The sequence below is a fragment of the Dasypus novemcinctus genome, chromosome 4, assembly GCF_030445035.2.
Source record: "Dasypus novemcinctus isolate mDasNov1 chromosome 4, mDasNov1.1.hap2, whole genome shotgun sequence".
NCBI classification, from domain to species: Eukaryota; Metazoa; Chordata; class Mammalia; order Cingulata; family Dasypodidae; genus Dasypus; species Dasypus novemcinctus.
Genome location: NC_080676.1, coordinates 30,260,984 through 30,288,407, shown reverse-complemented (window position 1 = coordinate 30,288,407; position 27,424 = coordinate 30,260,984). Strand labels below are relative to the sequence as shown.

At 41.7% G+C, this 27,424-nt stretch overlaps 1 protein-coding gene across 1 annotated transcript; it reads right to left on the bottom strand.

Moving 5' to 3' along the window:
- Positions 1–513: 513 nt before the first annotated feature.
- On the bottom strand, positions 514–8,571 carry IL12A (interleukin 12A). The gene is given in 8 exon segments (XM_004462281.5): positions 514–1,156; positions 3,653–3,769; positions 3,860–3,901; positions 3,974–4,015; positions 4,243–4,356; positions 7,493–7,638; positions 8,298–8,353; positions 8,355–8,571. Coding segments are annotated over 8 exon segments (726 nt in total). The 5' UTR covers positions 8,411–8,571; the 3' UTR covers positions 514–1,003.
- Between the last annotated feature and the right edge of the window lie 18,853 nt (positions 8,572–27,424).

Below are 27,424 nucleotides of genomic sequence, written 5' to 3'. Positions count from 1 at the left end.
TATCTATGTGGTTTAGGCAAAAGTTAGGTATAATTACAAGGAAATGGGGTTTTTCCAGTTGTCATTTAGAAACAACTTCCCCCACAAGTGCCTGAAGAGTCACAAAAATTAGGATACTTTAATCAGTCCTCTTGATGATATTTTTTCCCAGTTGAAGAATATTCTGTATTTGTCTCATGCACAGTATGTTACAGGACTTTGATTAGTAGGGAAAAACATTTTTATGTATTTACTTTTAGAATCAGATGTTTGAACAAAAATATAAAGTGTGCTCTCAAAAACCATCACTCACTTGACTGCCTCAATATTAAAGTGTTTCTAGGCTTACTAGGCTCCCTTTAATGAGAGTAAAGAAACAAGGAAGCAAATGAAAACACTGTATCCTTTCTAAGGCAATTTCGTTCAAATTTCATAAAAGTTGAGTTTCCCCCTGATGTGTAATTGTCCCTTAAAGAATTCCAATTACATTACAAAAATTTGAGAATTATTTTAATTCAGTATCATTTTATTTTTAGGACGTTTATAAAACATTTTTTCAAATTAATTTGATAATAAATATTTAAATAAATATAAATAAATATAAGTACATCCACATGCTTTCATGAACACAAAATTATATAAATAAATATTTTAAAATAAATTATGCTTGACAATTTGTTTCTACAAAGACTTTGGTACGGAAATAGCTTATAAAATCTTGTTCTTTTCTATTAAAGGAAAAGAAAAACATTCAGTGAGGGCATCTTCTCTCCTTAGCAATTTGCTCATGAAAAGTTAAAAACAACTTATCCATAGTGAATGTGAAATACACTTGATCAAAGGAATTTCATGGGTAGGAGAGTGGCATCCTTCAAATTTGAGGTGGTGACTCTTGTAAACATAAGCATAAGAATTACTGTGCTGACTTGTTAAGACCAAGTTAAACCATTCCCACCCCAGTTCCTAACCCACGTCCTGTTAAAATTTCCTTCATTCAAATTTTTATAAAAATGACCTCAGCTTTTTAGGAAGAATTCAGGTAGCTCATCATTCTATCAATAGTCACTGCACGAATTCTGAAAGCATGAAGAAGAATGCAGAGCTTCATTTTGATTTTATAAGGATCACTTTTGATGGCGGGTTTTGGTAGCACAGTCTCACTGCTGAAACTCAGGGCCTAGAAGAATAAAATATTGAGCATGGCAGAGATGACATTCCAAAATTAAAACATTCATCCGTAAAAATGGGCAATGTCAATACATGTCTTAGAGCCTGCAGCCCACACCCTTATATTACATCTCTTAAACCCAGCCCAAACTTACTCCCAGCCAGATGGCCAGGCAGACCCTGAGAGAAGAAATGAAATAGTCAAAGTCTCTTCAGTAAGCTCCGAAAAGACCCTTAAAGCTATTTAGAAAATCACCAGTGGGAGTTGCGTTTTAGAAAGGAACAATTCTGTTAAGAGGACATCTGCCGCAATATCTAATTTTTATATATGTTACATTAAGGAACCAAGTTCTTTTTAGAATGGAGAGGTAATTGATTGCTATTGATCAGGACTTTCTATCAGTTACAGACCTGCTTACCCAAGTGTGTTTATTTCTCCACTTGTGTCAGATAAATAAACCCAACAATGGATTCCCAATTTTAGCCCTTTGATTTGATGACACAATATAGAACTTTATACTTGCACAATGATCAATAACTCTCACTTATTTCTCCCTCTCTCCCTTTCTCTCTCTCTCTCTCCGACAAAAATACACACCTAAAAGAAAGACAGGGTTGATGAAGTCATCCTGTCCTACAGAGAAAGAAATTGAGGTTCAGGGGGATTGAACGGTTTGGGCATAGTTGTCTGGTTATTGGTAGAATCGATTCCAGAGCCCAAATCACCCCCAGTCTGTCCTGAGAGGAGGGCTTTTTTAAATGAAGTATCAACTATAGCCTCTCTGGATGGCTGCAGCAGTTCACTGTCTTCCAAACAAGTAATTTGGAAACAAATTCCTTTTCAGGCAGTGACTTCTGTCACCATGTTTTTATTCTATGCCCTTGTCACCAGCGCTTATGTGAATATTTGTATGTTTTATATTCGTCGTCATGTGCTATGGTGATTCAGAGAATTACAAAGCGAGTTCTTGCCTACTAGTCACATGTAGATGTTCCCAGATGATAGCCCACTACCTCACTTGGTTCACATTTTGATTCAAAATGGATCGTAACCAGGTGCCAGACCAACCTGTTTTCTCTACTAAGATTTGTAGATAAGGATGCTACCTTCTGGAATGTACATTCTGCAGCTTTTAGGGGTGGGTGAGAAGATCGGTGTAGTGGACTCACTTTAATGGGGGTTCAAATCCTGGCTCTGCCATTTACAAGCTCTGTGACCTTAGACAAGTGGTTTCACTCTCTAAGCTTTGGTTTCCTCCTTTTTAAGAGGGGAGCATACTAGTACAGACCCCTATATGGTGGTGATGGGACCAGAAAAAGAAAACGTATGCAAAGCACTTGCAGAGAGCCCGGTGCAAACCACGTGCTCAATTGGGAGGCTGCTTTCCTTACTGTGGTCTGCTCTTGTTTGCTCGGCCTGCCGAGGGTGCTCTCCAGGCGGTCTCCCGCAAATGAAGCGCATGCACGGGTTAAGAAGGAGCAGGGCTATCAGACCTCTCCCAATCCCGGAAGGGCAGACTTTCTACCTCTTCAGCAGGGGCCCTGACCTGCTCTCTTCAGCAATAGCGGAGACATCCAGATACTAGGCAGGGCAGAGAGCTCCGGAGTTTGGTGCCCTGCCAGTGGGCCCTCTACTTGGGAACTTGGGAACTCCCCAGTGTGACAGAGTTGGACTTAGTTGTGGTTTTCCTACACATGGCTCTTCTGCCCCTTCTATTTGAACCTATAATTAGTACTAGAGTTGATAGGTGTATGTCCAAGAAACTTAAATCTTTGGGCTGTCCATGTGCCAGTTGGGCACTGAATCTCAACAGTTGCAACATCTGCTCTCCAGTTCATTGGACTCATCCAGGACAACTAACAAGATGATGATGGACAATGACCATCTCAAGGAACAATAAGAGCCTGCAACTGTAAGCAAGATAGTCTCATCCATCTGGCCCATGGAGTCTAAGCCCCCTCTCAATTAGAGGTGGAATGGGCATTACCATTTCAGAATTCCCAGAATTGGGAATGAATGATGGACCAGAGTAGACTTACTGGTATTCTACAATAGACTTATTGTGATTCTAGCAATGGAAGAACTTTATCAAATTGATGTGGAGGCAGTGGCCACTGGAGGTTCTGAGAGGAGGGAGAGGGAAAAACAGGTGTAAAATCGGAACATTTTTGGGACTTGGGAATTGTCCTGAATGACATTGCAACAACAGACACAAGCCATTATATATCTTGTCATAACTTACAAAATTGGGTGGGAGAGAGTGTCAACTACAATGTAAACTATAGTCCACGCTTAGTGGCAAGGCTCCAAGATGTGTTCATCAACTGTAACAAATGTACTGTACTAATGAAGGAGCTGTTAATGTGGGAAAATGTGGGAGGGGTTGGGAGCAGGGCATATGGGCATCCCCTATATTTTTTTATGTAACACTTATGGAACCTAAGTTATATTTTTTTAATCTGTATTTTAAAAAAGGCATTCTCACTGATAGGATGGAGACCTCACCTGCATTAGGTCATCAATAGCCTCCAGCATGTTTTGATCCAGAAGTTCTGGCTTCAGGGTCTTGAACTCCACCTGGTACAACTTCAGGTCCTCATAGATGCTACTAAGGCACTGGGTCTGGGGGACATAAGAAATGGGGATGGAACCATTGAAATGGGCTAAAACCTTTTTGCCCCATTGTGTCTGAGGGAAGAGCTTCTGTCTTACCATCATCAGAGAGGTCTTCCCGGAGGCTAAGCAATTCGCATTCTAGGAAAAAAAATCAGACATCAATGACATGAATTCACAATATGGGCTGAAATCTTTCATTTTCTGACTTACGATTATGAAAGAAGTCTCTCTGGAAGCCATGCAACTTTCATTCTAGAGGGAAAAAAAATACATCAATTATATTCATAATAGGAACCTTTCTGTTTTTTTTTCTTCAAACATCTGATTTCATAAATATCTTTTCTTCACATCTAACTTCTGAAATGGGTAAAGCCTCCAGATGATGGACACCAGAAACATGCAAAGTCTTGGAAGAGGATGAGATGTAATCCACAGCTTATAGCTGTATTGTATTCTTTAGGGGAAAATAATCCTCTAACCTTGGTTAATTCCAGTGGTAAACAGGCCTTCACTGTGCTGCTTTTATCCTTTGTGATGTCTTCGTGATCAATCTCTTCAGGAGTGCAAGGGTACGATTTTAGGGTTTGTGTGAACTGTGGGGGAAAAAAAAAAAGAACAAGGGAAAACTCAGTTGTAAAGCTGGTAGGGAACCTGGCTTCTGGGAGGCTGGCAGCCCAGGGCACAGGTAGACCCAGGGGGCCCTGAAACCTCCATCTCTTTGACCTGTAGGAAATTCTGGCTCTTCACGAGACAAGAGAAAATAGGTCATTTAAACTCTTTCCCCCTCTCTCCCTTTCCTTTGCTTAGGACATCTTTCTCTGGATGACATGTTTTTCCATTATGTAAACACTATAAATCATTTCAACAGTCTGTGCTAATCAGCATCTATACCACGCTGTGACACTTGCTTCTGGTGAAAACAGTTTCTTTTTTCCTTTTGTCAAAGTGCCTGTGCTTTATGAATATCTTCTTCAAGTGTAACTTCTAAAGGAGGAATTGTTAAGGTCACAGCTTGATGGATATAACAAACTTGCAAACCCTAAAGACAAGGTGAAATTTAATTTGCACATATGCACACAAAGATAGAGATGTCATCTTACAAGCACACTGGAAAGCACTACTGAATATAATTATGAAATTTATTTTAACAACTTTCCGATAGAAGATCGGGATGGTTTTTTCCATTCAACAAGCCTGATGTGTGCAAGGCACTATCTCAGGCACGATTAAGAGGACTGTGTTATGCCCTCTTGGAATTCCAAGTTTAGCTGTGGAGACGGCCAACTCCCCAAATGACTAGAAGTCATGTCAGCAGGTGGGAAGTGCTAAGAAAGGTATGAGAAGGGGGTGAGAAGGGAAGCAAAACCTTCACTGGAGATGGGACATCTACATTAACACGATTCATTCACAAGTTGGCAGGTAGAGAAGGAAGGGCAGTTTCAGCAGAAACAATTGTAGGAGCTATGCCAAGCCACGAAAGTCCAGGAAATGTTTGGGAAAAAGCAGTGAGAGCCCTGCCTGTGGCAGGCAGAATAATGGGTTCCCAAAGATGTCCATGCCCTAATCTCCAGAACCTGTGACTATGTTGGTTACATGGCAATGGGGAATTAAGTTGCAGATGGAAAGAAGGTTGCTAATCAGGTCACCTTGAGATGGGGAGATTATCCTGGATTATCTGGGTGGACCCAGTGTGAACGCAGGGGATTTAAAAGCGGAAGAACCAGGCAGGAGAGTGACTCTGAGAGTGATACATTGCTGGCTTTGAAGATGGAAGCAGGCCATGAGCCAAGGAATGAGGGCAGCGTCTAGGAGCTGGAGGAGGTCAGAAAATGGGTTTTCCCCTACAGCCTTCAGAGGAAATTCAGCCCTGCTGACATCCGATTTTAGCCCCAGGACCCATTTCAGCTTTCTGACCTCTGCAACTGTAAGATAATAAATTTGTGTATTTCTAAGCCTCTGAGCTTGTGTTAATGTGTTACAGAAGCAAGAGGAGGGAAGTGGATTTGGCCCAACGGATAGGGTATCTGCCTACCACATGGGAGGTCCAGGGTTCAAACCCAGGGCCTCCTTGACCCGTGTGGAACTGGCCCACGTGCAGTGCTGATGTGAGTAAGGAGTGCCCTGCCACGCAGGGGTGTTCCCTGCGTAGGGGAGCTTCATGTGCAAGGAGTGCACCCTGTAAGGAGAGCTGCCCAGCGCAAAAAAAAAGCATAGCCTGCCCAGGAAATAGGACAGCGCACACGGAGAGCTGGCGCAGCAAAATGATGCAGCAATAAGAGACACAGATTTCCTGGTGCCGCTGACAAGAATACAAGCAGACACAGAAGAACACACAGCAAATGGACACAGAGAACAGACAACTGGGGGGAGGGGGTGTGGGGAAGGGGAGAGAAATAAAAAATAAATCTTAAAAAAAAAAAAAAAAAGACGCAAGAGGAAACTAATACACTGTCCCTAGAAATGTTTAAGTCAGAACTGGGAAACCGCTATTTTGGGTAGGTTATAAAGAGTTAGATTTGGGACTGTAGACCCAGAGACATAGTTCTTCAGATTTTTTCAAGAAAAACTAGAAATTTAGATTCTTGTATGAAATGATCAAATTTTCCAATAGAATCAAAGTCAAAAGTCAAAACTTTAAAAAATAAACAGGCCAAATTCTACAAATCTGTGGGGTGGATGCAGCTCATGAACTATACTTTGGCCACCTGCATTCTCTGCAGTAGCCACTTGATTTGGTCTGGCAAATATGACAAAATTATATTAAAAATATAAAATTGAATTCTGTAATCTTTTGACCTTCAGTACTGCATCTAGGAGTATAAGAGTTGACTTTTTTCACATAAAGCATCTATTTAAATTTGTGCTCCTAACTGTTATCCATACTGAACTTTAATTCAGTAATCAAAGCACCTATTTCTGCCCTTTTTACTTGGTGAGCTGCTTCCTTAATTAAGACTGAGTGAACTGTGGGGAGCAATTGGCAGCACATTATGAAATATCAGAAGGAAAGAAAAAGAGTTCTTTAAGAAGGCCTTAAGCTGACTTTAAGATAGGCCTAAAAAAGCTAGAAAGTACTCCAGAAAGGCAAAATGTCATCTTTTTAAAACAGGCTTTGGCCTTTGCAGCAATAGCTATTAGAATGTGGTTAAAAATGAAAAACTTTTTTTTTTTTGCATTATAACATGAAATTTTAAAACAAACAAAAGAAACTATAAATAAAACTAGGTAATTCTTGCCCTAGAAGACTGGACATGCACTGTCACAGGCTCCCCTGAAATGTAGCGGCTCCAACAATGTATAGCGTCATCAGACTGGAAGCTGGCGAGACACGTGAAGGGCAAGTCTAATTTGCCTTCACAGGCCTGGAAGCACAGAGTATGCACCTAATAACTGTTTCCTGGATTGATAAGTAGTGTCAGGGAAACAGTGTGGACCTGACACAATTCCATCTGTGTTGGCAGGCTACAGGGAACACTGTAAATATCTACTTCCCTCTGTGTAGACACAGCCAAAATGAATGCCATCATAATTTATTACCACTCTTGCTTTCTCTGGAGACACAATTTCATTGAGACTCTTTAGCTAATAGTTGGGCCATTTGTAAGGTTCCTTCTCCACCTTTTGACAGCTACTGATTAACTCCTGCAGTTCCTTCAGGTGACCAGAGGTTCCGAGAGGCCCCTTCCACAGAGAGGTGCAAAGTGGGAACAAGGGCGTTGAAAAGCTCACCTTCTGAAGCGAGTTCTTGACGGCCTTCAGCAGGTTTTGAGAGCGGTCGAGGCACCGGAACATTCCAGGGCTTGGTGTGGCTGTAGGGAGATTCCTGGCCAAGCTGAGACTGTCCAAGAGGACAAGGCTGGCCACGAGGAGGAGGCCTGGAAGGAGAAGGAAGGACAGGCTGCGCTCGTCCCCAGGTTTGGCCTGCCTCCACCTTCCATCCGCTCTGGCCCCTTCACCCATCCACGTCCTCTCTCCACTCATCAATCTTCCTCCAACACTTGAGAGAAGAATCAGGGTTTTGGAAGGCAGCACTCTACCAGAGGGCTAGAAGCTGGCTGGGAGGGGGGGGGGGTTGTTCCCAGGTGAGCTCAGACAGGGGTACTGCACTCAACTCACTCAGAGAAAGCCCCCATTTCACGAAAAGGAAACCGAGGCCAAGGGGTGAAGTGACCCGCTCAGTGTCTTGGAAACTGTGTGTGTGTGAGACAAAGTCTCCATGTGGAGTCCACTGTGATCTGCCCTCTTAAAGCTGAAACCGAGGGACCCTGGGCGAGGAACCTACTGATCTGGGCCTCAGTTTCTCATCTGTGAAGTGCGGATAAGGATACTTGGCTCATGGGGCTATTTCAAGATGAAAAGGAACAACGTGCTGTTATGTGACGGGCACGATTCTTGCTTTTCCCCCTTCCTCTGCCCTTTGCCTGAGATCGCCGCTGGTCGGCCGGTCTCTCCCTGGCCCGTCCCAAGTTCCCGCCTCCTCCTCCCGGGCCGCCGTGCCCGCGAGCGCCGGGCGGCGGGCGCGCTCGGTACTCACCGCGCGCCGGGCACATGCTGGGCGGCTCTGCGCGGAGCTGGGCGGCGGCGGGACGCGGGCGGCGCGGGCAGCGGCGAGCGCGGCGGCTGGCGGGCCGGCCCAGGGGGCCACATTTTTATAATTGCCCGAAGGCCGCGGCAGGACTTTCCCGGGCCTCCGGCCTCTTGCTTTCTTTCTTTGTGTGTCTCTCTACATCAGCTTCTCGGTGAGACGCGGAGTCCGGCCCGCGGGGCTGGCGGCGCTTTCGGATTAGCTCCGGGCGCCTCGCCGCAGGCATTTCGGGACGGCCCCGCCGCCTCCGGCCCTGCCCAAAGTGAAAGTGAAATTCTCACACGCTCCGAGCAGGGTCCCCTGGCAGACCCGACTCCCCTGTCGCTCAAACCCCGGGTCCCGGGCTCCGCCGCCCGCCTCTCGCCCCAGCGGCTCAGCGCCCGGCCCCGCGCGGTCACCGTCAGGCGCCCCCTCCCAAGGGAGGGCACGAGACCCCAACTTCCCAGCCCCTGTCTCCCGGATGCGCGCCGATCTGATCGGGACCTCCCGCCTGGTTCTGGACTGGGGTGGGCAAGCCATTCATTCATTCATTCAGATGGCCCACTCTGTGCCAGGCAGACATCGTGCCAGGCGGGGGACACCTGGCAGTGACCAACACGGGGACTCCTTGGGGTACTTCCCTACCAAATCTTGACTCAGTGTGTTTTGTTCCTTGACACTAAAATATGCAAGGAGATGAAACCAGGTTGGCTATGCAACAGCTAGTCCCTTGTATCATCCACTTTTCTTATAGTGTTGAGGAGAGAAGAGTTACAATTTAGTGGGATGGGTGGGTGCACAGGGTCACGGGAAGGGAGGCCCAGAGAGAGGGTACATGGCAGGAGCAACGGGGACAAGGAGTCAGAAACGGCTCTCAGGAGCAGAAAGGCCCTGCCCTCCCTCAGCGCTGAAGGACAAGTGTGTATTAGACCACCAGGGATGGGAGCCAAGGCAGGCTCTAGCGAGCGGGCAGAGGACTCAGTAGCAGTCGGTAAGGGTACAGGGAGGTGGGAGTGTGGAAGTCTGGCAAGGCGTAGGGTTGGAGCGGGTGATGGAGCTGTGCTGTGGCGCAGTGCTTGCAGGAGTGAGGTGCCTGTGTGTCTTCCGAGGGCAGTGGGGACCCCAGCAGGTTTTTAGCCAGGAGGCCTGGTGGGCTTCGAGTGATAGGAGGGTCCCTCCTGCAGCAGCCGTGAAAGGTAGATCTCGAGGTCAGGAGTAGAGCAGGGGGCACCGTTGGGAGGGTCCCATTCAGGATGGAGAGTAGAGGGTGGGCAAAAGGGATTCTTAGGGCAGAAAGGGAGCAGGATCTGGTAATTCCTCACGTGTGAGGAGAGGAAGGCCCTGAGAATGGCTGAATGGAGGTTGTTCCAGTTCCTGCCGTGGGGGTTCCTGTAAGAGGAGAGTGAGTTTGGAGGAGATGTTGAGAAGTTCCGTTTTGGATGTGCTGGGTTTGAGGTTCCTGTGGGGCTTTTCAGTTCACTCATTTCTACCACAAATGTTAATCACCCTGTGTGTGTGCAGAGGGGAGGAGTGTGCTTGGTCACCGACTTGGAGCTTGCAGTGGGCCTCACTGCATTCACGCCCCAGGACCTCCCACCTGGAGCCGCCATGGCCCATCTCTGTGCAGATGCTCCAATCCTGGACACGGGAAAGCCTTTGGGGTGTAAGAGAAAAGAGTGAGTACTTCCTCCTTCTCTCCTTTGGGTTCCCATTGAAGTCTGGACAGACGAGGTCACAATGAGCCTTGAGATGCTGCTACCCATGGCACTTAGCAGGGCCGACTTCTGCTGATAAGGTGAGCAGGCCAGTGGGCAGAAGGCCTTGCTAGCCCCTGGTCTGATGCAGGCCTTCCTCAGTGGTTGGCATCACCCCTTACCCCCTTGCCCCAGGCAAATCACCTGCTCCTGAGTGATGAGGCACCCACCATAGGGGCTTGTAGGTATGTGTATAAAATGAGAGAGGTGGTTGATCTCTAAGGCCCCTTCCAGTGTTGCTGTCTGTGTATTTCCTCATGGGATAAATCAATCCATTGTCCAAAAAAATTGTGTCTACAAGAGTATGTGAAGCAAATGATAGGTGCAGAGCTGTGTTGTTGGCACAGAGGTTTGGGATGGAGTTAAATGTACTTAAAGTCAGACGGAGTCAAATTTATCATAACTGAGTTGTTTCTCCCCAGGAAGGGCCATTTCCCATGAAGAGTAACAGCTGCTGCGTAGATGATGTCAGGACCTCTGCTCAGAATGGATTCTTGGCCACCAGGCACAGTTTTTAACCGAGGCGTTTGTGAAATAGCTCCCTGATGTGCTGCACATTTTGTAGCCAGGGTAAAAGGAAAATGAAAACCGTCTTCTTAGATAATATTACTTTTCTTTAAAAGCCCTCCTTGTCCATGATCACAGCTATATCCTCTAGTGTGGTACTGAAGGTCTTAGCCAATGCTATAAGAAATGAAAAGGAAATGAGAAATTTAAAAATTGGAAAGGAAAAGGTAAAACTCTCATTATTTACAGTTGATACCCACAAATGCAACAGAATCAATGGACCAACTACTAAATTAATAGGAGAACCCAGCAACTTTATCAAATACAAATATCAACTTATAGAAATCAACCACATTTTTCTACATTGGCTACAATTAATTAGAAAATAAAATAAAAATAAGGAACCATTCCCAGTAGCAGCCAAACTATAAAGTAACTGACTGTAGGTAGGGAGACAGTACAGTGATTAAGGGTATAAAGTTTAAACTATTTGAATCCTGGCTCTGCTGCTTCATTGCTGTGTGTTATTGAGTAAGTTTCTTATCTTTCTGAGCTTTAGTTTCCTCATTTGGAAAGTGATGATAATAAAAATATAAACACCATAGGGTTGTTGTGATTAATTACATGATTTTGTATAACTATAGAATAGCATCTGGAGAAAAATATTAAACTATAATCAAGAACATAGAAGATGATTTAATTAAATGGATATATTCCATGCCCTAGGATGGAAGGTCTTACTAGTATAAAGAGTTCAATTTCTTCTAATAAATTCATATATTTAGTGCAGTCACAATAGAAATTACAAATAAATATCTTGAGGAACTTAATAATAAACATACTCTAAAATGTATATGTAAGAATAAAAGTCTGTGAATAGCTAACCTTAACTTGTAAAGGAATAACGAAGGGGAGATTAACCCTACTAGATATAAAGACATATTTCAAAGAATTAGAAAAAGCAAAATAGGGAAGCAGCTGTGCTCAAGCAGTTGAGCTCCTGTTTACCATATGGAGACAGACTCATTTATGGATACTAAATAGAAGATAAAAATGGCACCCAGATCAATGAGGAAAGCATGGATTATTTAGTAGAAAATGATCACTATAACGTGAAAAATGAAAATGAACTCCTACCTTAAACAACATACAGAGGTGAATCCTCTTGGAATTGGGTTAAGGACTAAATGTGTATAGTAAAACTATTACCTTAGTAGAAGAAAATGTAGGATACTATTTTTGTCACTCAGGAGTAGAAGGACTTCTTAAAACATCAGGTCCTAAAGCAAAATACTGATACATTTGATAAACATAAAGATTAAGAATTTATGTTGTATGAATTCCTAATAATTATGGAGAAAATTAAGAGACAATTGACAGGTTGGGAGAAGATATTTTGCAATGTCTACAACAAAATAGGACTCCTGCAAAACAGCAAGAAAAAGACAGAAATCCCAATGAAAGTGTACAATGTTTATGAATAGGCAATTTGCAGAAAGGAAACCCCAAAGACTAACAAGAATTATGAGATGCTTAGCTATATATTTTTAAATTTTAATTTAATTTAACTTTTTAGGTACCGGGGGCCATGGATTGATCTCACATGTGGGAACCTGGTGCTCAACCACTAAGCCACATTGGCTTCCCTGAGTTGGTTTATCATTTGTTTTGCTTGTTGTTTTTTTTTAGGAGGCATCAAGAACCAAACCTGGGACCCCCATGTGGAAGGCAGGAGTGCAACTGCTTGAGCCACATCCACTCCCTTCAGCTTTATTATAATTAGAAAAGTACAAATGAAAACAAGGAAATATTATTTAATACCTATTAGATTGGCAAAAATTAGAACATTGAATACTGCCAAGTGTTGGGGGAAATATGAAACTCCAGGACCCCACATGCGATACAAGTAGACTGGCGCAGCTATCTGGGAGGGCAAATCTGGTGTTATTTGGTCAGATTAAGTATATACACATCCCATGATTCAGCCATTCTACCCTGGGAGCATATCCCAAAGAGATTGTCTCTCAGGCCCATAAAGGAACATGTGTGAGGGTGTGCATTAAGGAATTGTCAGTAGTGGTGGGGAGTTGGAGGCACTGCTGGGGACTGGGTAGAGAAAATGTGAGGGATATACTTTATGGAGTATGGCTATGAACAAACTGTTCAAAGAAAGAGAAATGTAAATTGCTTATAAACAGATGAAAAATGGTCAGCTGCACTCATTCTTAAAGAAATGCAAATAAACTGCTAGAAATGATTTTTTTAAAAGCTATAATCTGCAAAACTAAAAATTTGATGGTTTTAGAGTATGTTAGGGTATGTGGAAACGGGTTTCTATGTTCTGTTGAGAATAATCTAGTGCAATCTATTTGGAAGTCTAGTTGGCAATAGCTATCAAAATAAAAAATGCACATGCTCTTTTGCTCAGCAATTCTGCTTCTAGGAATTTTTCTATAAAAATATTTATACATATTTATGAAAAGTTATTTTCATTAAAAGTGTAATTTTTAATAGCAAAAGACTTGGAACACTCTAAATGTTCATTGGTAAAGAGCCGTTTAAAGAAAATATGACGCATCCTTTTCAATGAATTACCAAGCAACTATTAAAAAGATTGAGGGATATTTATATGTATGACAGAAAAAATCTTCATGATATATAGTTAAATGAAAAATCAAGGTTCAGACCAATGTATAATATACTTATATTTGTGTAGGGAAAAAAGTATATATGTATATATCCACTGTGATAATTAGGCTCCTTGTTATCTTGGTCAGGTAATGGGGTCCAGTTGTTTGGTTATGCAAACCAAATTGTACTGTAAGAACATTCCATAGACTTACCAAATTTCTTACCCACCATCATGGTATTCCATGTAGCATTGCTTCTGATCAAGGAACCCACTTCACAGCAAATGATGTGTGGGAATGGGTACATACTCATGGAATTCGGTGGTCTTACCATGTTCCTCATCATTCTGAAACAGCAGATTGATAGAATGGTGGAATGGTCTTTTGAAGACTCAATTACGGTGCCAACTGAGTGGCAATACCTTGCAGGACTGGGACAGTGTTCTCTAGGAGGCTATGTATGCTCTAAATCAGCATCCATTCTATGTACTGTTTCTGCCATAGCCAGGATTCACAGGTCCAGGAATCCAGGGGTTCAAAGGGAGTGGCACCATTCATTATTACCTCTAGTTATCCACTAGGAAAATTTTTGCTTCCTATCCCTATAATCCTAAACTCTGCTGGTTTACAGGTCTTAGTTCCTAAAGGAGGAGTGCTTCCACCAGGAGACACAAAGATTCCATTGAACTGGAAGTTAAGACTGCTGCCTGCCTTCTTTGGGTTCCTCATGCCTCTGAACCAATAGCAAAGAAGGGCATTACTGCACTGGCAGGTGTGATTGATCCTGACTATCAAGGGGAAGTAGGACTGCTACTTCCCAATGGAGGTAAGTAAGAGTTTGCCTGGAATACAGAAGATCTCTAGAGCATCTCTTAGTATTATCGTGTCCTATGATTAGTCCATGGAAAACTGCCACAACCCAATCCAAGCAGGACTAACAATGACTCAGAAACTTCAGGAATGAATGTTTGGGTCATGCCACCAGGCAAAGAATGACAGCCAGCTGAGGTGCTTGCTGAGGGGAAAGGAATGTGGAATGGATAGTGGAAGAAGGTAGTGAGAAATATGTACTCTGATCACCTGACCAGTTACAGAAACGAGGACTGTAATGGTCTTGAATATCTCTTCTTTGTTTTTTTTCCCACTTCCTTGTTTGTATGTTTGTATATGTACATGAAACAAATGTCTTCATTCTCTTCTGTCTTGTCCCTTTATCATGTGACATAAGTTGTATTAGTTTCATGTCATAATATTTAAGTTATAGGATACCACCCATCCTTCCATCTTCTCACTCTGTTTTGCACATGAAAAAAATTTTTTTTTGAGGTACAGGGGACTGGGGAGTGAACCTGGGACCTTGCATGTGGGAAGCTGAGCTCAACCACTGAGCCACGTCAGCTTCCCTGAGTTGGTTTTTTGTTTGTTTTGCTTTCCATTTGTATTGTCTGTTTGTTTTTTCAGGAGGAACCAGGAAATGAACCTGGGACCTCCCATGTGGGAGGTGGGTGCCCAACCACTTGAGACACATCCACTCCCCACATTCAAATCTTTTTTTAAAGATTTTTTTTACTTATTTATGTTTCTCCCCCCACCCCAGTTGTCTGTTTTCCGTGTCCATTCGCTGTGTGTTCTTCTGTGTCCACATTCATTGTTATATTGTTGTCAGCGACGCCAGGAATCTGTGTCTTGTTGTGTTGTCTTGCTGCATCAGCTCTCCGTGGGCAGGCTGAGTTTTCTTTCACGCTGGGCAGCTCTCCTTACGGGGTGCACTCCTTGCTCATTGGGCTCCCCTATGCGGGGACACCCCTGCATGGCACAGCACTCCTTGCACACATCAACACCGTGCGTGGGCCAGCTGCACATGGGTCAAGGAGGCCCGGGGTTTGAATTGCAGACCTCCCATGTGATAGATGGACGCCCTAACCACTGGGCCAAGTCCGCTTCCCCCATGTTTAAATTTAAATCTGCCCTTTTAATTCCATTATGCATATGAACATGATTTCAATTGCCTAGAATCTTTTTAGTACATGGCATGGTAGAATGGAAAGATCATAGGCTTTGCAATCTTGCATTAAATTCAACTTCCATCACTTTCTAACTGTGCATTCTTGGGCAATTTCCTTAACTTCCTTGAACTTCTGTAAAATAGAAAAAATACCTATGTGCTGGAGTTTGGGGGAAGATTTATTGTGATAATGTGTATACTTAGGCGGAGAGTAGAGTCTTATAACAAGCAATATTGTCCTCAGCAGGCTGCTGATTTCCTTTTGTGGCATTGAATTCTAAACAATGACTGATGGAGCTTTACATAATCCCTCAAAAAGCCTATCACATATCCTATTCCTGGATGAGTAGGATGAGTTGGGGTTAGCATTCTGATGTGATTTGGGACCCCCTAATGTGGAAGAAAAAAGAATATTCTCAGTCACAGTCATCCAAAATTATTAAGAAAAAATGAAAAATTTGCCAACATAGAACAAAAAGCAGGCTGGCTGGCACTAGTTTTTAAGAGTCCCATAAACAGCTATCATATTTTTTTATGCAGTCATTATTTATTTGTGTTTAGCTTCCAGTGTTTTTCATTCCTTTCAGATTTCTGTGCTTTTCCATTGGGGCTAATGTTCCTGTCTGCCTGAAGGACAGCTTTTAGATTTTTTTTTAAGACAGACCTGCTTACAACTAATTCTCTCACCTTTAGTTCATCTGAAAATGTCCTTATTTCACCTTAATTTTTGAAAGATATTTTTACTTGACTGTTAATTGTTTTAGCACTTTAAGAATGCCATTCCAATGTTTTCTGGCTTCTGTTGTTTCTGTTTAGAAGTTAGCCATCAGTCTTTTTGTTTCTTCTTTGAAGGTTGTTTTATTTTTTGTGAGGATAGTCTAGCTGCTTTCAGGGTTTTCTTCATCTTTTTTTTCCTGGCAGTTTGATTACATCATTCCCACATGTGCTTTTCTTTATATTGATCCTGCTTGATGTTTGTAGTACTTCTTGAATCTATAGCATGCTGTCTTGTTTTGGAAAATTCTCAGCCATTATCTCTTCAAATATTGTTCATTCTCCCTCTCCTATTCTTCTGGGATTATTAGGCCTTTTTTAAAAAAAAAAAAACATGCCTTATATATCTTTTATACTTTTTTCTGTATTTTCTACCTTTTTATTTTTTGGTCTGGGTGCTTCAGTCTAGATATTTTTTTACCAACCAACCTTCCAGGTCACTAATGCTTTCTTCACCAGTGTCTAAACTGATGTTAAATTTATCTACTGAATTTAAATTTCAGATATTGTATTTGCAGTTTTAGAATTTCCATTTGACTTTTTAAAAAACAAACAAACATAGATTTAAGTTCTCTGGTGAAATTCTACATCTTGTCATCTATTTTCCTGTACATCAGGATCACTTGTGGATTTGTTTCTCTTAGTATTTTTTTCTCTTGACCCTATCTCTTCTTATGCTTGTTAATTTTTTTTACTGAATGCTAGACATTGCACATAAAAATTTGTAGGGGCTTTCAGTGATGTTAACTTCTGGCAGGTAGTGAGATTACAAACAGAGTGTTTAATTCAATTAAGGAATAAGCTGATTTGAGGCTGGGTTTCAATCCTCATAAAAGGTAAATCCTATTCATCTTTATTCCTAGGGTGTAATACTATGAGTTCCAACTGAAAACAGGAGGTATAGGTTTAAAAACAGGGCTCTCTATGTTGTTGGACTCTGAGCATCAATGTTTATTTACCCAGCACTGTGAGAATGTCATTAGTTCAGTTTAGTTTCTCCATTTCTTATCAACCATTTTTTGTTCTGCTTCTAATTCTTGGCCTACCCTGTTGACTAAATGGCAAATATGCAGAGGCAAAAACCAGCTCATTCTATTTGAATCACTTCTCTGAACTTTCTTTCTCTCCAGAATCTTGGCTTCTCAAGTCATGGTTTCCTTGGTGCTCCTAAACTCCAATTTTTGTCTCTCCAGTGATTCTGCTAAAAGCCACGCCCACTTTTTCTCCCACTTAACAGCCACTTTCTACTGAGCTTCTTAGTCTCTCCACCTATATCCAATATACTTATGAATCAGCAAGTGCCTCAGGGGGTACTATAGATGATCAGACTTACTTCAATGAATTTTCCTTCTTTCAGAGATCTTGACCCTTCCAGCCTTGCTTGCCTTGTAGCTCTTCAGTGCTGTCAGACTTTTTTGGGGGGCAGGGGTGGGGGAGGGATTTTATTTGCCTCTTCTAGTTGTTCTTATGGGAGGATTTTTCTGCTACAAGCCAATCTGTCATAACTGAAATAGAAATCAAACAGCCATTTTAAATGCAGAGCCTGGTCAAAGTTTCAAAGCTAGGGCTTCAACTTACCGTGATTATGAAAACTGTAAACAAAACAAAACAAAATCCTCATTGTATCTTTTTATTTTTCAAGTGTATACTATCCTCAATACTAGAAGAGCTGTGATGGACAGTAGGATAATAATAATAATAACCTATGAGGTAGGTATTATATTATCCCGATTTTTACAGATGAGGAAACTGAGGAAGAGGGAGTCTAAATCAGCCACCAGAAGTCACATAGTTAGTATGTAGCAGGGTTGGGACTTGAATAGTGTGGTCTGACTGTTTAATGAAAAGGTAAACCTTCAAACAAGTTCTTATTGTTGAGAAGGCAGTATGGCAGTCTTGCCTACACTTCCCCAGAGCTATAATCAACAGGGAGAAATGTGCAAAAGGACCTTTATACTGTAGTGTCCTCCAGGAACGCCTAGAGTCCTTCTTCTCCATTTGTATCCCCTGTAGGCCTTGCACAGAGCTGGGTACATGCAGACTCCCAACAATAATGTGTTGATTTCTGCCTCAGAGCTGGGTCTAAAGTTCTATTTTACCGCTTGTCCCTGCTGTTTTTCTTGTGTTACTGCAGGAATTCAACAACACATATGGCATTCGTGAAAATGAAATTCAGGGCTGCTTAGTAGAGTTGTGTGGGCCAAGGAGGCAGATTGCAGTAAAACCTAGCCCGAGCTCTGCTCATCAAGCTGTGATCCCTAGGGGAGAAGGCCGTTTTCTTATTCAGATTCTGGGCAAATCTAAGTTGGAATCTTTCCCTAATTCATCTCATAGGAGTAGTTATCCATCTTTCTTAGCTGAAACAGTTGGATAGGAAGACAGTCTAAATCTAACCGTTTTCTATTGTGTACCTCTGTTTATTTGGTGACCCACTGTGTGGGAAATTTGCCACCCGATCCCATGGATCTCAGAGTAAGGGGAAGGAAATTAGGACAGAAAACACTGGGCATATTTGTTCTTCAGAAAGTAAATAATTGGATTAGTTTTCAGTTCCAAAACACTTCTTTCAGTGTCAGTCCAAATCTTTTTATTTAATTGATTCCCAGAGAAGAAACTCCAGGTGAAAAGTGGCATCCAGGCCCTTTTCTGATATTCTATGATTTCATTTTCTTTGTTGGTTTATAGCTTGAAATGCCCTAGCATTTCTATCCTAAATAATGACATAGACCCTTGTCAAGGAACTCCAATGAGTTTAGAACAAATTCTGTATATTTATCCCTGTCATAGTAATATAGTTTTAGACACAGTGCAGTTTTGAGTTATCTCTAGAAGCTGAATACTGATACTCCCACACCCAATAAATACGTAGTTCTATAAAAAGATTAAGCAAAATGTTCGCATAAACAATTGAAATTCGTCTGTTTTGTATTTAAATAGAGCTAAAACAATTTTATAGAATAGTTTTAGAGTATCTATCTGACAAACAGCTTTGTACAAGTGATTTTGTTTATCCTGGGATCATCTCAACCTAAAATTCTGGGGACAGCCAAGCAAAATTTCACCAAATTCTACACAAAGTTTCAGTATGCCTTTCAAATTAATTGGAATGGCTTTTCTCAGTTATATTGCTCAGGGATATATTTTTTTAAAGGTTCATTTGGAGAGTGGCAGACCATAATGAAGCAGATTTATGCTTGTGAGGCCTGCTTATGATGATGTTTTACAAAGCTGTTTATATTGATTTCTTCTTTTTCTGGAAAACCAGTATTTTCCAAATTGGAGCCATTTCCCTTTAAATAAATTGTTTTTTTTTCCCCTTGGAATAATAAAGAAAAATGTGCCATTGTTAAAATAACGTACAGAGCAGAAAACACCTTTCAGATACCCTGCTTACTTCCATGCAGTAACTGAATAGTATTTTTAGAATACTGAGGCCTCTCATGTGGATACAATAGTTGAGTGACCTCACATGTTAAACTTCCTTTGGGAAGCTTGGTACTTTCTCCAACTGTGTTAGGGGTTTTTGCTCCAATTATTACTCTAGCTAGGAATGATTTGGGGAAGAGTAATGATATTACTAATTACTGGTAACAGTTGCTAACACTTATTGATGACATGTATCTGCCAGGGACTATGCTATACAATTTTAAATTATCATTTCATTTAATCCACATAATAGCATTATGAGCTAAATACCATGATGATTCCCATTTGGACAACAACTATATAAGGATGTCCACTGCAAAATTATTTTAAGAGTTTATAAAGTAGTTTGAACACGACTAATTGTCCACAATAGGTACAAAACATAAATTATGGAAAAGGCATGGTTGGAATATTGTACATCTATTAAAAGTCATATTTTCAAAAAACAATGAGAATGTACATACATAGAATGTGTTGTTAAGTTTTAAAAAAGGCTCAAAACCATTTGTACAGTTTGATCCTAATTATGTTTAAAATAATATAGGCGGTGGACTTGGCCCAGTGGTTAGGGCGTCCGTCTACCACATGGGAGGTCCGCGGTTCAAACCCCGGGCCTCCTTGACCCGTGTGGAGCTGGCCCACGCGCAGTGCTGATGCACGCAAGGAGAGCCCTGCCACGCAGGGGTGTCCCCCGTGTAGGGGAGCCCCATGCGCAAGGAGTGCGCCCCGTAAGGAGAGCTGCCCAGCGCAAAAGAAAGTGCAGCCTGCCCAGGAATGGTGCCGCACACACGGAGAGCTGACACAACAAGATGATGCAACAAAGAGAAACACAGATTCCCGTGCTGCTGACAACAGAAGTGGACAAAGATGCAGCAAATAGATACAGAGAACAGACAACCAGGGTGGAGGGGGGGAAGGGAAGAGAAATAAATAAATAAATCTTAAAAAAAATAAAATAAATCAAATAATATATATGCACAGAAAAATAGAAGGAAATACAGCAAAATGTCAACAATGGTTAACTATAGATAGTGGGATTATGGATAAATTTTATTTTCTACTTTATGCTTTTCTGTTCTTTCAAAATTTTCTACAATGTGTGAATTTCTGTTATATTCAGGAGAAAATGTTACTAATGTTTAATTTGAAGGACAGTAAAAGTGATCAACATGACAATGTCCACTGTTATCAAATTGTCTTCTTTCTTGGGGTTAATTTCTTTTCTCTGTTTTTTTACCCCACCTTAGATTTAAACCACCGTGTTAGGCATATATGTTGGGGGTAGAGAGAAGCCCTGTGTTTACTCACACCTGCACCCTAAATTCTGTGAGGGCTGATGTAAAAGAGTGCTCTCCCTTGGCACATTTTAATTGCCTGGGCCTTGGTAAGAAGACAGGCAGGGCTTGGGGAATTATATTATATATTTGGAATTGGAAAACAAGGTGAGAAAATATCCTCTGAAACTGATGCTAATCAAATGAATAGAAGGGAGCATTTGTAATCAAGAGCTTCAGGAGAGATGTCAACAAAAGCTGAGCGGATAGGAAGATGAATTCTAACTTGGTGAGATCACAGAGTATTCAAGGAGAACAGGGCGTGTTAACCGAGCCTTGGAAAGACTCGTAAGGTCTTTTACCAGGACGGAGCTGGCAAATTGCAGTGTGTGTTCAAGGACCGACTTGTGGTCAGAGGTGACTGGTGGGGTGTGGGTGGGAGGGAGGTGACCGTACCCTAGGGGTACGGATAGCAGATAATTCTGGGAAGGCAGGGAGGAAATGCAGGGAGGCCTTGGTTATAAAGCTAAGGACTCTGTTTTGTAAGCCACAGAGTTTGATGACCATCAGGTGATCTGTGCTTCTAGAAGCTGACTATGGCAGTAGTGAGAAGGGTGCCTGGAAGGAAAGGACCTGGGGTCAAGGAGACAAGATAGGAAGCTTTACAAATTGGCTGGACTGCGAAGATCAAAGGGAGAGGACATGAGAAGGAGGCATCTTTGCATCCAGCAACTGACCACCCCTATTTATAGTGGTTTAGAAAGACACAGATGGGGAAGAATGAGGTTTTGAACCTGAGTTGTTGGGGGTGGGGATGGGGGGAGGTGATGCTGGATTAGGGAAGGAAAGGAGGAAAGAAGCAGTGTATAGGCACTGGTGTTTATCTGCCCAATAGACATGTCCCTGTTCTTCATAGAGTCCTGATTTCTTCAAATGCCCTGCCCATCCTCAGCCCCTGAAGGGGTTCTCAATGGGTGTGAGCTAGTAAGCTCAAGGTTCCCCCCTCTTGACTGTTATTGGTCCAGGGAGAGCATGGAAACAAATCGATCTACTCAGACGGAATGCACATGTCACGGTTGATAGTGCATACTCCATGTTGGGGGACGTGCACAGCAGAGTGAGGTAACTAAATCCCTGACTTCATGGGCGGACAACCAAAAAGGGAAATCCCAAGGAACCGGGGAGTACTAGGGAGATTGCAGAGAGTGAAGAGCTTAGAAAAGCAGTTCTGCAGAGTTGCGGAGGAACCCGGGTTCACCCCTGACTTGCACATGTGAAATCTGACCCTGAACAAAATACCTGAGACCATGAGAACAGATCTCTGGCATAGACCACTTCGTGGGCCCCCCGCTGGCCACTGGGTGTCTACTGCAAAGGCTATAAAACTAAACTGGGATTCGAGCCACAACCCATAGAAAGCTGGTCAGAACTGTGACCTGAACCCAACAAACAATTGCCTGCTAAAACAAAAATATCAACGTTCTCCATAGGATCTAAGCAAGACCTGAGTTTCATAACATAATATTCAGAATGTCTACAATCCAATCCAAAATTACTGAGCATGCAAAGAACCAGGAAAATCCCAACTCAAAGGAGAAAAGATCATCAACGGATGCCAACACTGAGATGAAGCAGATTTCGAAATGATGACTTGAAAGCAGCTATTATAGAAATGCTCTAAGAAGTAAGGGCAAACAGTCTTGAAGGATGAAAGATGGAAAATCTCAGCAAAGAAACAGAAGATCTGAAGAGTCAAGTGAAAATTTAAGAATTGGACAGTACAATATGGATATAACAGAAGAGTTGGTAAACTTGAAGACAGATAAACAAAAGTTATCCAATATGAACACAAAGAAAAAACATGGGGAAGGGAGGGGAGGAGGGAGAATAGAGTCTCTCTTTCTCTGGGAGAACAGCAAAAAGTCTAATATTCATGTCATCAAATACCCAGAAGGAGAGTAGAAGTAAAGCTTGGGGAAAAATATGTAAAAGAATAATGCCTGAAAATGTCTCAAATTTGGGAAATGAGCAACAGGACAAGACCAGAGCAAATGAAATGCCATGAAAGAAAATCAAGGATGGAGGTTGTGAGATATACAAATGCCTGACACTTCCCCTTATTATATGACCTGCGGAACTGACTTTATCTTCCTGACTCTTAGATTCCTCATCTGTTAAAGGGGTAGACTAAGACCTACCAAAATTAAGGCAATCATGAGGACTGAATGAGATAATCTAATGAAAGCACTCAGCGCAATTCCTAAATGACAGTAAGTTCTCGATAAATAATGAGAGAAAGAGAGACAGGTCAGTGAAGTTGTTGAGGATGGTGAGGAAGAAGAAGAGAGCGTATGATTTGGCAAGGAGGAGATGATCATCTGAGATCATTTCGGGAGCGTGGACAGAACAGGAGCCAGACTCTCTAGAATTGAGGAATAATGAGAGCAGAGGAAGGGGAGGAAGCCAGTGTAAACATCTTTTGACAATGATTGGTGGTGAAAGGAAGACAAGAGATAAAATACTTGCTCAAGGATGCAAAACTGATGGAAACCCTTTTCTTCCTTAAGATGAGGAATTTGATCCGTATCTTAAGTTTTTTAAGCTGAAGGTTAAGAGTCAGTGGAGAGGAAAACATGGATGCAGGAGAGAAATGGGATGGCGGAGGGCACCTGGCCCTGGAAAGTACAGGAGGGATTGGATCAAACACACAGGGATTTTTGAGGGGGATGAGGAGAGTTCTTGCTAATTCAGTGGCTTGAAGCAGAAATAAGAAGTCTAGTACAGGGGCGTTGACGTGGCTCAAGCGATTGAGTGCCTGCTACCCACATGCGAGGTTCCGGGTTTAGTCCCCTGTGCCTCAAAAAAGCAAACAATAAAAAAACAAACAAACATACAAAAAAACCCCACAACTCAGGGGTGTGGGTGTGGCTCTGGTGTTGAGCACCAGTTTGTGAAGTCCCTGGTTCAATCCCTGGACTTTGTACCTTAAAAAAAAAGTCAAGTATAAAAAAGGATGTAAGATTATCCTGATTTGCATATAATATTATTGCTGTTCTGGAACAGTGATTCCCAACCTTTTTCATATTATGGCATGTAAAGAAAATGATAATATTTATAAGACATTGGAGTAAATCATAGGATATTTAGAGGCAGTTTTCTTTGGCTAGGAGGAAAAATTCATTATGTTTTTGTGTTATATAATTTTGATTATAAAATAAAATATAAAGTATTAAGTAATATTTAAATACTCAATTTGTATAAAACTCTGAAGTAAAATATTCTCAATTTGTTTACCTAGAAATTTGAGCTTATGTGGACATATTTAAATGTAAAATTATATGTAGAAAGGACAGTAGACATTTCACAATATCAGTATTTTAATGATCGTCTCTTTCTATTCGACATGAATAAGAAACTTTGTTTATGTAACTTGGTATTTAAAATTTTTAATTTTTAGAATTAACAATAGCTGACAAGAGAACCTAACAGCTCTAGCATTCTTTCATAGACAAATGTAGTATTGAAATTTGTTATGCTAATGCAAATAGATCTTTGCAAGCAGTGAAACTTTTTCATACCATGTATTTCAAAATAGAGAGAAAGTTCTAATGTGAAGGAAGGACATATTTTTGGAGCAGTCACCCTGAAGGTAGCTTGAATGGCACTAAAAAATGCCATAAATAAGTGGCAGTAGCTGATAAGCATCAGGACCCAAACTGCCACCTGGTGAAGCTCCTCCCTGAGCCGTAACCACCTGCGCTTAGGCTGTGAGCTGGGCGCTGTGGGCATCTGGACCCAGAGTCCTCCAGCAGCTTCATAGGCTGCGTGAACTCAGTGCACAGGGATGTACCCTGCGGCCAACACTGAAGGAGCTGTCCTGGCTGTAGGTGCCTCTTTGGCCGTGTTTCATGTGTCACATTGGAACTGGCACTGCTGGATGTGGCTAACTGGACTCATTGCTCATGCTGAATTGTGCTCATTGCTAACGGTGACTGTACACAGTGAGTACTCAGCTGAGGGCATGCTCAAGGACCCTCCAGGGAACCTCATGATGGCAGGGGACCAGCTGCAATTGGCCACACAAGACCTCCCTTGACTGCTGTGGCAGCCAGTATCTCACAGAGCACCTGGAAGGCTTGGTCACAGCAGACTGTGTATTGCAGCACACCCCTTGGAGGGCCCCGTTCTCAGAACCCAAGGGGATCATGTGAGAAAATATTGGCATTAATGAAAGAGTGAAAAGTGACAGTCCGTGAAAGATACATACACACATATAAGGATAAATATCTATAAATTACTGGATTTTCTCTGTACTAACATCACCAATGAAAAAACATCATGGAAGAAAAAACTTACATTAGCAACAAAAGAGCTGAAATACCTAGAAATATCTTAACAAGAAATATGAAAGATATTTATGAATAAATGGGAAGCTTTTATTACAATCCATAAAAGAAGACTTCAATAGATAGAGCCATCTCATGCTCCTGGATGGAGGAACTGAACATTATAAAGATGCCAATTCCTACCAAATTAATTTATAGGTATAATAATATAAGGCCAACCAAAATCCCAATAGGGTTATTTTTGGAAGATGACAAAATCATTCTAAAGTGCATCTAGAGGACAAACAGGCAATAATAACATGCATTTTGAGGGGAAAATGGGTGGAGTTGAGGGATTAGATTTTCCAGAAAGTAAAACACAACAGAAAACAATAATGTTATTGATTTGTTCCTACTATACGAGTAGACTAGTTTAATAGAATAGATAGGTCAGCAATAGCCCATAGAAAATATAATATGATGGTGACAAAAAAAGACTTCACAAAGTAGAAAGGAGGGGAAGGATTCTTCAATAAATGGCGTTAGATATTGGCAGAGGTGTGGCGAGGTTTGGAGGAGGGCATGAAGAGAAACTGTTTTCCTGAGTGTGTGTTTTTATGTACAAGGTCTTCAACTAGAGTCATTGCATTAGTCGGGGTTCTCTAGGGAAACAGAACTGACAGGAGGTATCTGCATATTATGAGATTTTATAAAAATTGTTTCACGTGACTATGGGGATGCACAAGTCCAAATTCCATAGGGCAGGCTGCAAGCTGGGAATTCCAATGAAGGTTTTTGATGAATTCCCCAGGAGAAGCTGGCTGACTGAAGTAGAGATGGAAATTTTCTCTTCTGACTGCTGAAATCATCACTTCTCCTTTCCAAACCTGCAGCTGATTGGATGAAATGTCTCTCATTGTTGAAGGCAATCTCCTCAGTTGATAAGCCACCGCTGCAATCATCTTAACTGGTGTTTTAAGCCCATGAAATGTCCTCACAGTCACAATCAGGCCAGACCTTGCTTGACCAAACAGTTGGGCCCCATCACCTGGCCAAGTTGATACATGAGCATAACTATTACAGTCACACTTCCAGCATCTCTCTCAGCCTTCCTTCTGTCCTCCCAGGGTGACAGGGGGGTTTAGGAGGTTGAATTTAGAAGAAGAAGCAGAGGTCATGTGGCCAACCCCTCCTCTCTCTTTTGGATCTGCCTGCAGAGAGGTTGGTGCTTCTCTGTCCTCTGCTCTCTGCTTGCTTCGTGTGGTAGTTTCTGCCCTGACCTTAGGGGATTGGGTTGGTGAAGCAGCTTAATCCAGGCATGAGGTATAGGAGCCGATTATTTGGGCTACATAGCTGAAGTTACATGTTCTAATCAGCTTTATCAGAAATAAGGAAGGCATCATCTGCTCACGTTATGTATTTATCTCTTGATAGGTTTCTTTTTTAAAATTGATTAAAAAATGGTCAAAAGACCTGAATAAATATCTTTTCAAAGAGGAAATACAATTGACCAAAAAGCACATGAAAAGATGCTCAACAGCACTAGCTATTAGGGAACACAGATCAAAAGTACAATGAGATATCATTTCACATACGGAAGGGCCATTATCAAAAAACAACACAAGCAGAAAAGCACAATTTCTGGAGAAGATGCAGAGATATAGGAACACTCCTTCACTGTTGGTGGTAATGTAAAATGGTGCAGCCTCTGTGGAAGACATTTTAGTGGTTCCTCAGAGGCTAAAAATAGAACTGCTGTATGATCTGACAATCCTGCTACTAGGAATATATCCAGAAGATCTGAAAACTGTGACACAAAGGACATTTGCACTCCAAGGTTCACAGTGGCATTATTAGCAGTTGCCAAAAGATAGAAACAACTTAAGTGCCCCTCAACCAGTGAATAGATAAACAAAATGTGGTATATACATACAGTGGAATTACTATTCAGCTTTAAGAAGAAATGAACTGGGGAGCACATGACAACATGGATGAACCTTGAGGATATTATGTTGAGTGAAATAATCCAGACACAAAAGGATGAATGTTATATGGTCTAACTGATATGAGTTAAATACAATGAGTAAACTTATGGAGTTAAACTATAGAGTCTAGGTTAGTAGGAGACAGAATGTGGGTGGAGAAGGGGAGCTGATACTGAATGTATGTAGAATGTTTATTAAGGGCGATTGTAAAGGTGTGGTTATAGAGTTAATGGTGATACATTATAATGAATATAACTAACGCTGCTGATTTATAAATGTGATTGTGACTGAAAGGGAGAGTCTAGAAAGGAAAATGTTATTTGAAAGACAGCTGGAGGATAATCTAGGGACTGTATAACATAATTATTTTTGTGGTAAATGAGGACTGTGGTTAATAATATAAATACAAGAATGTTC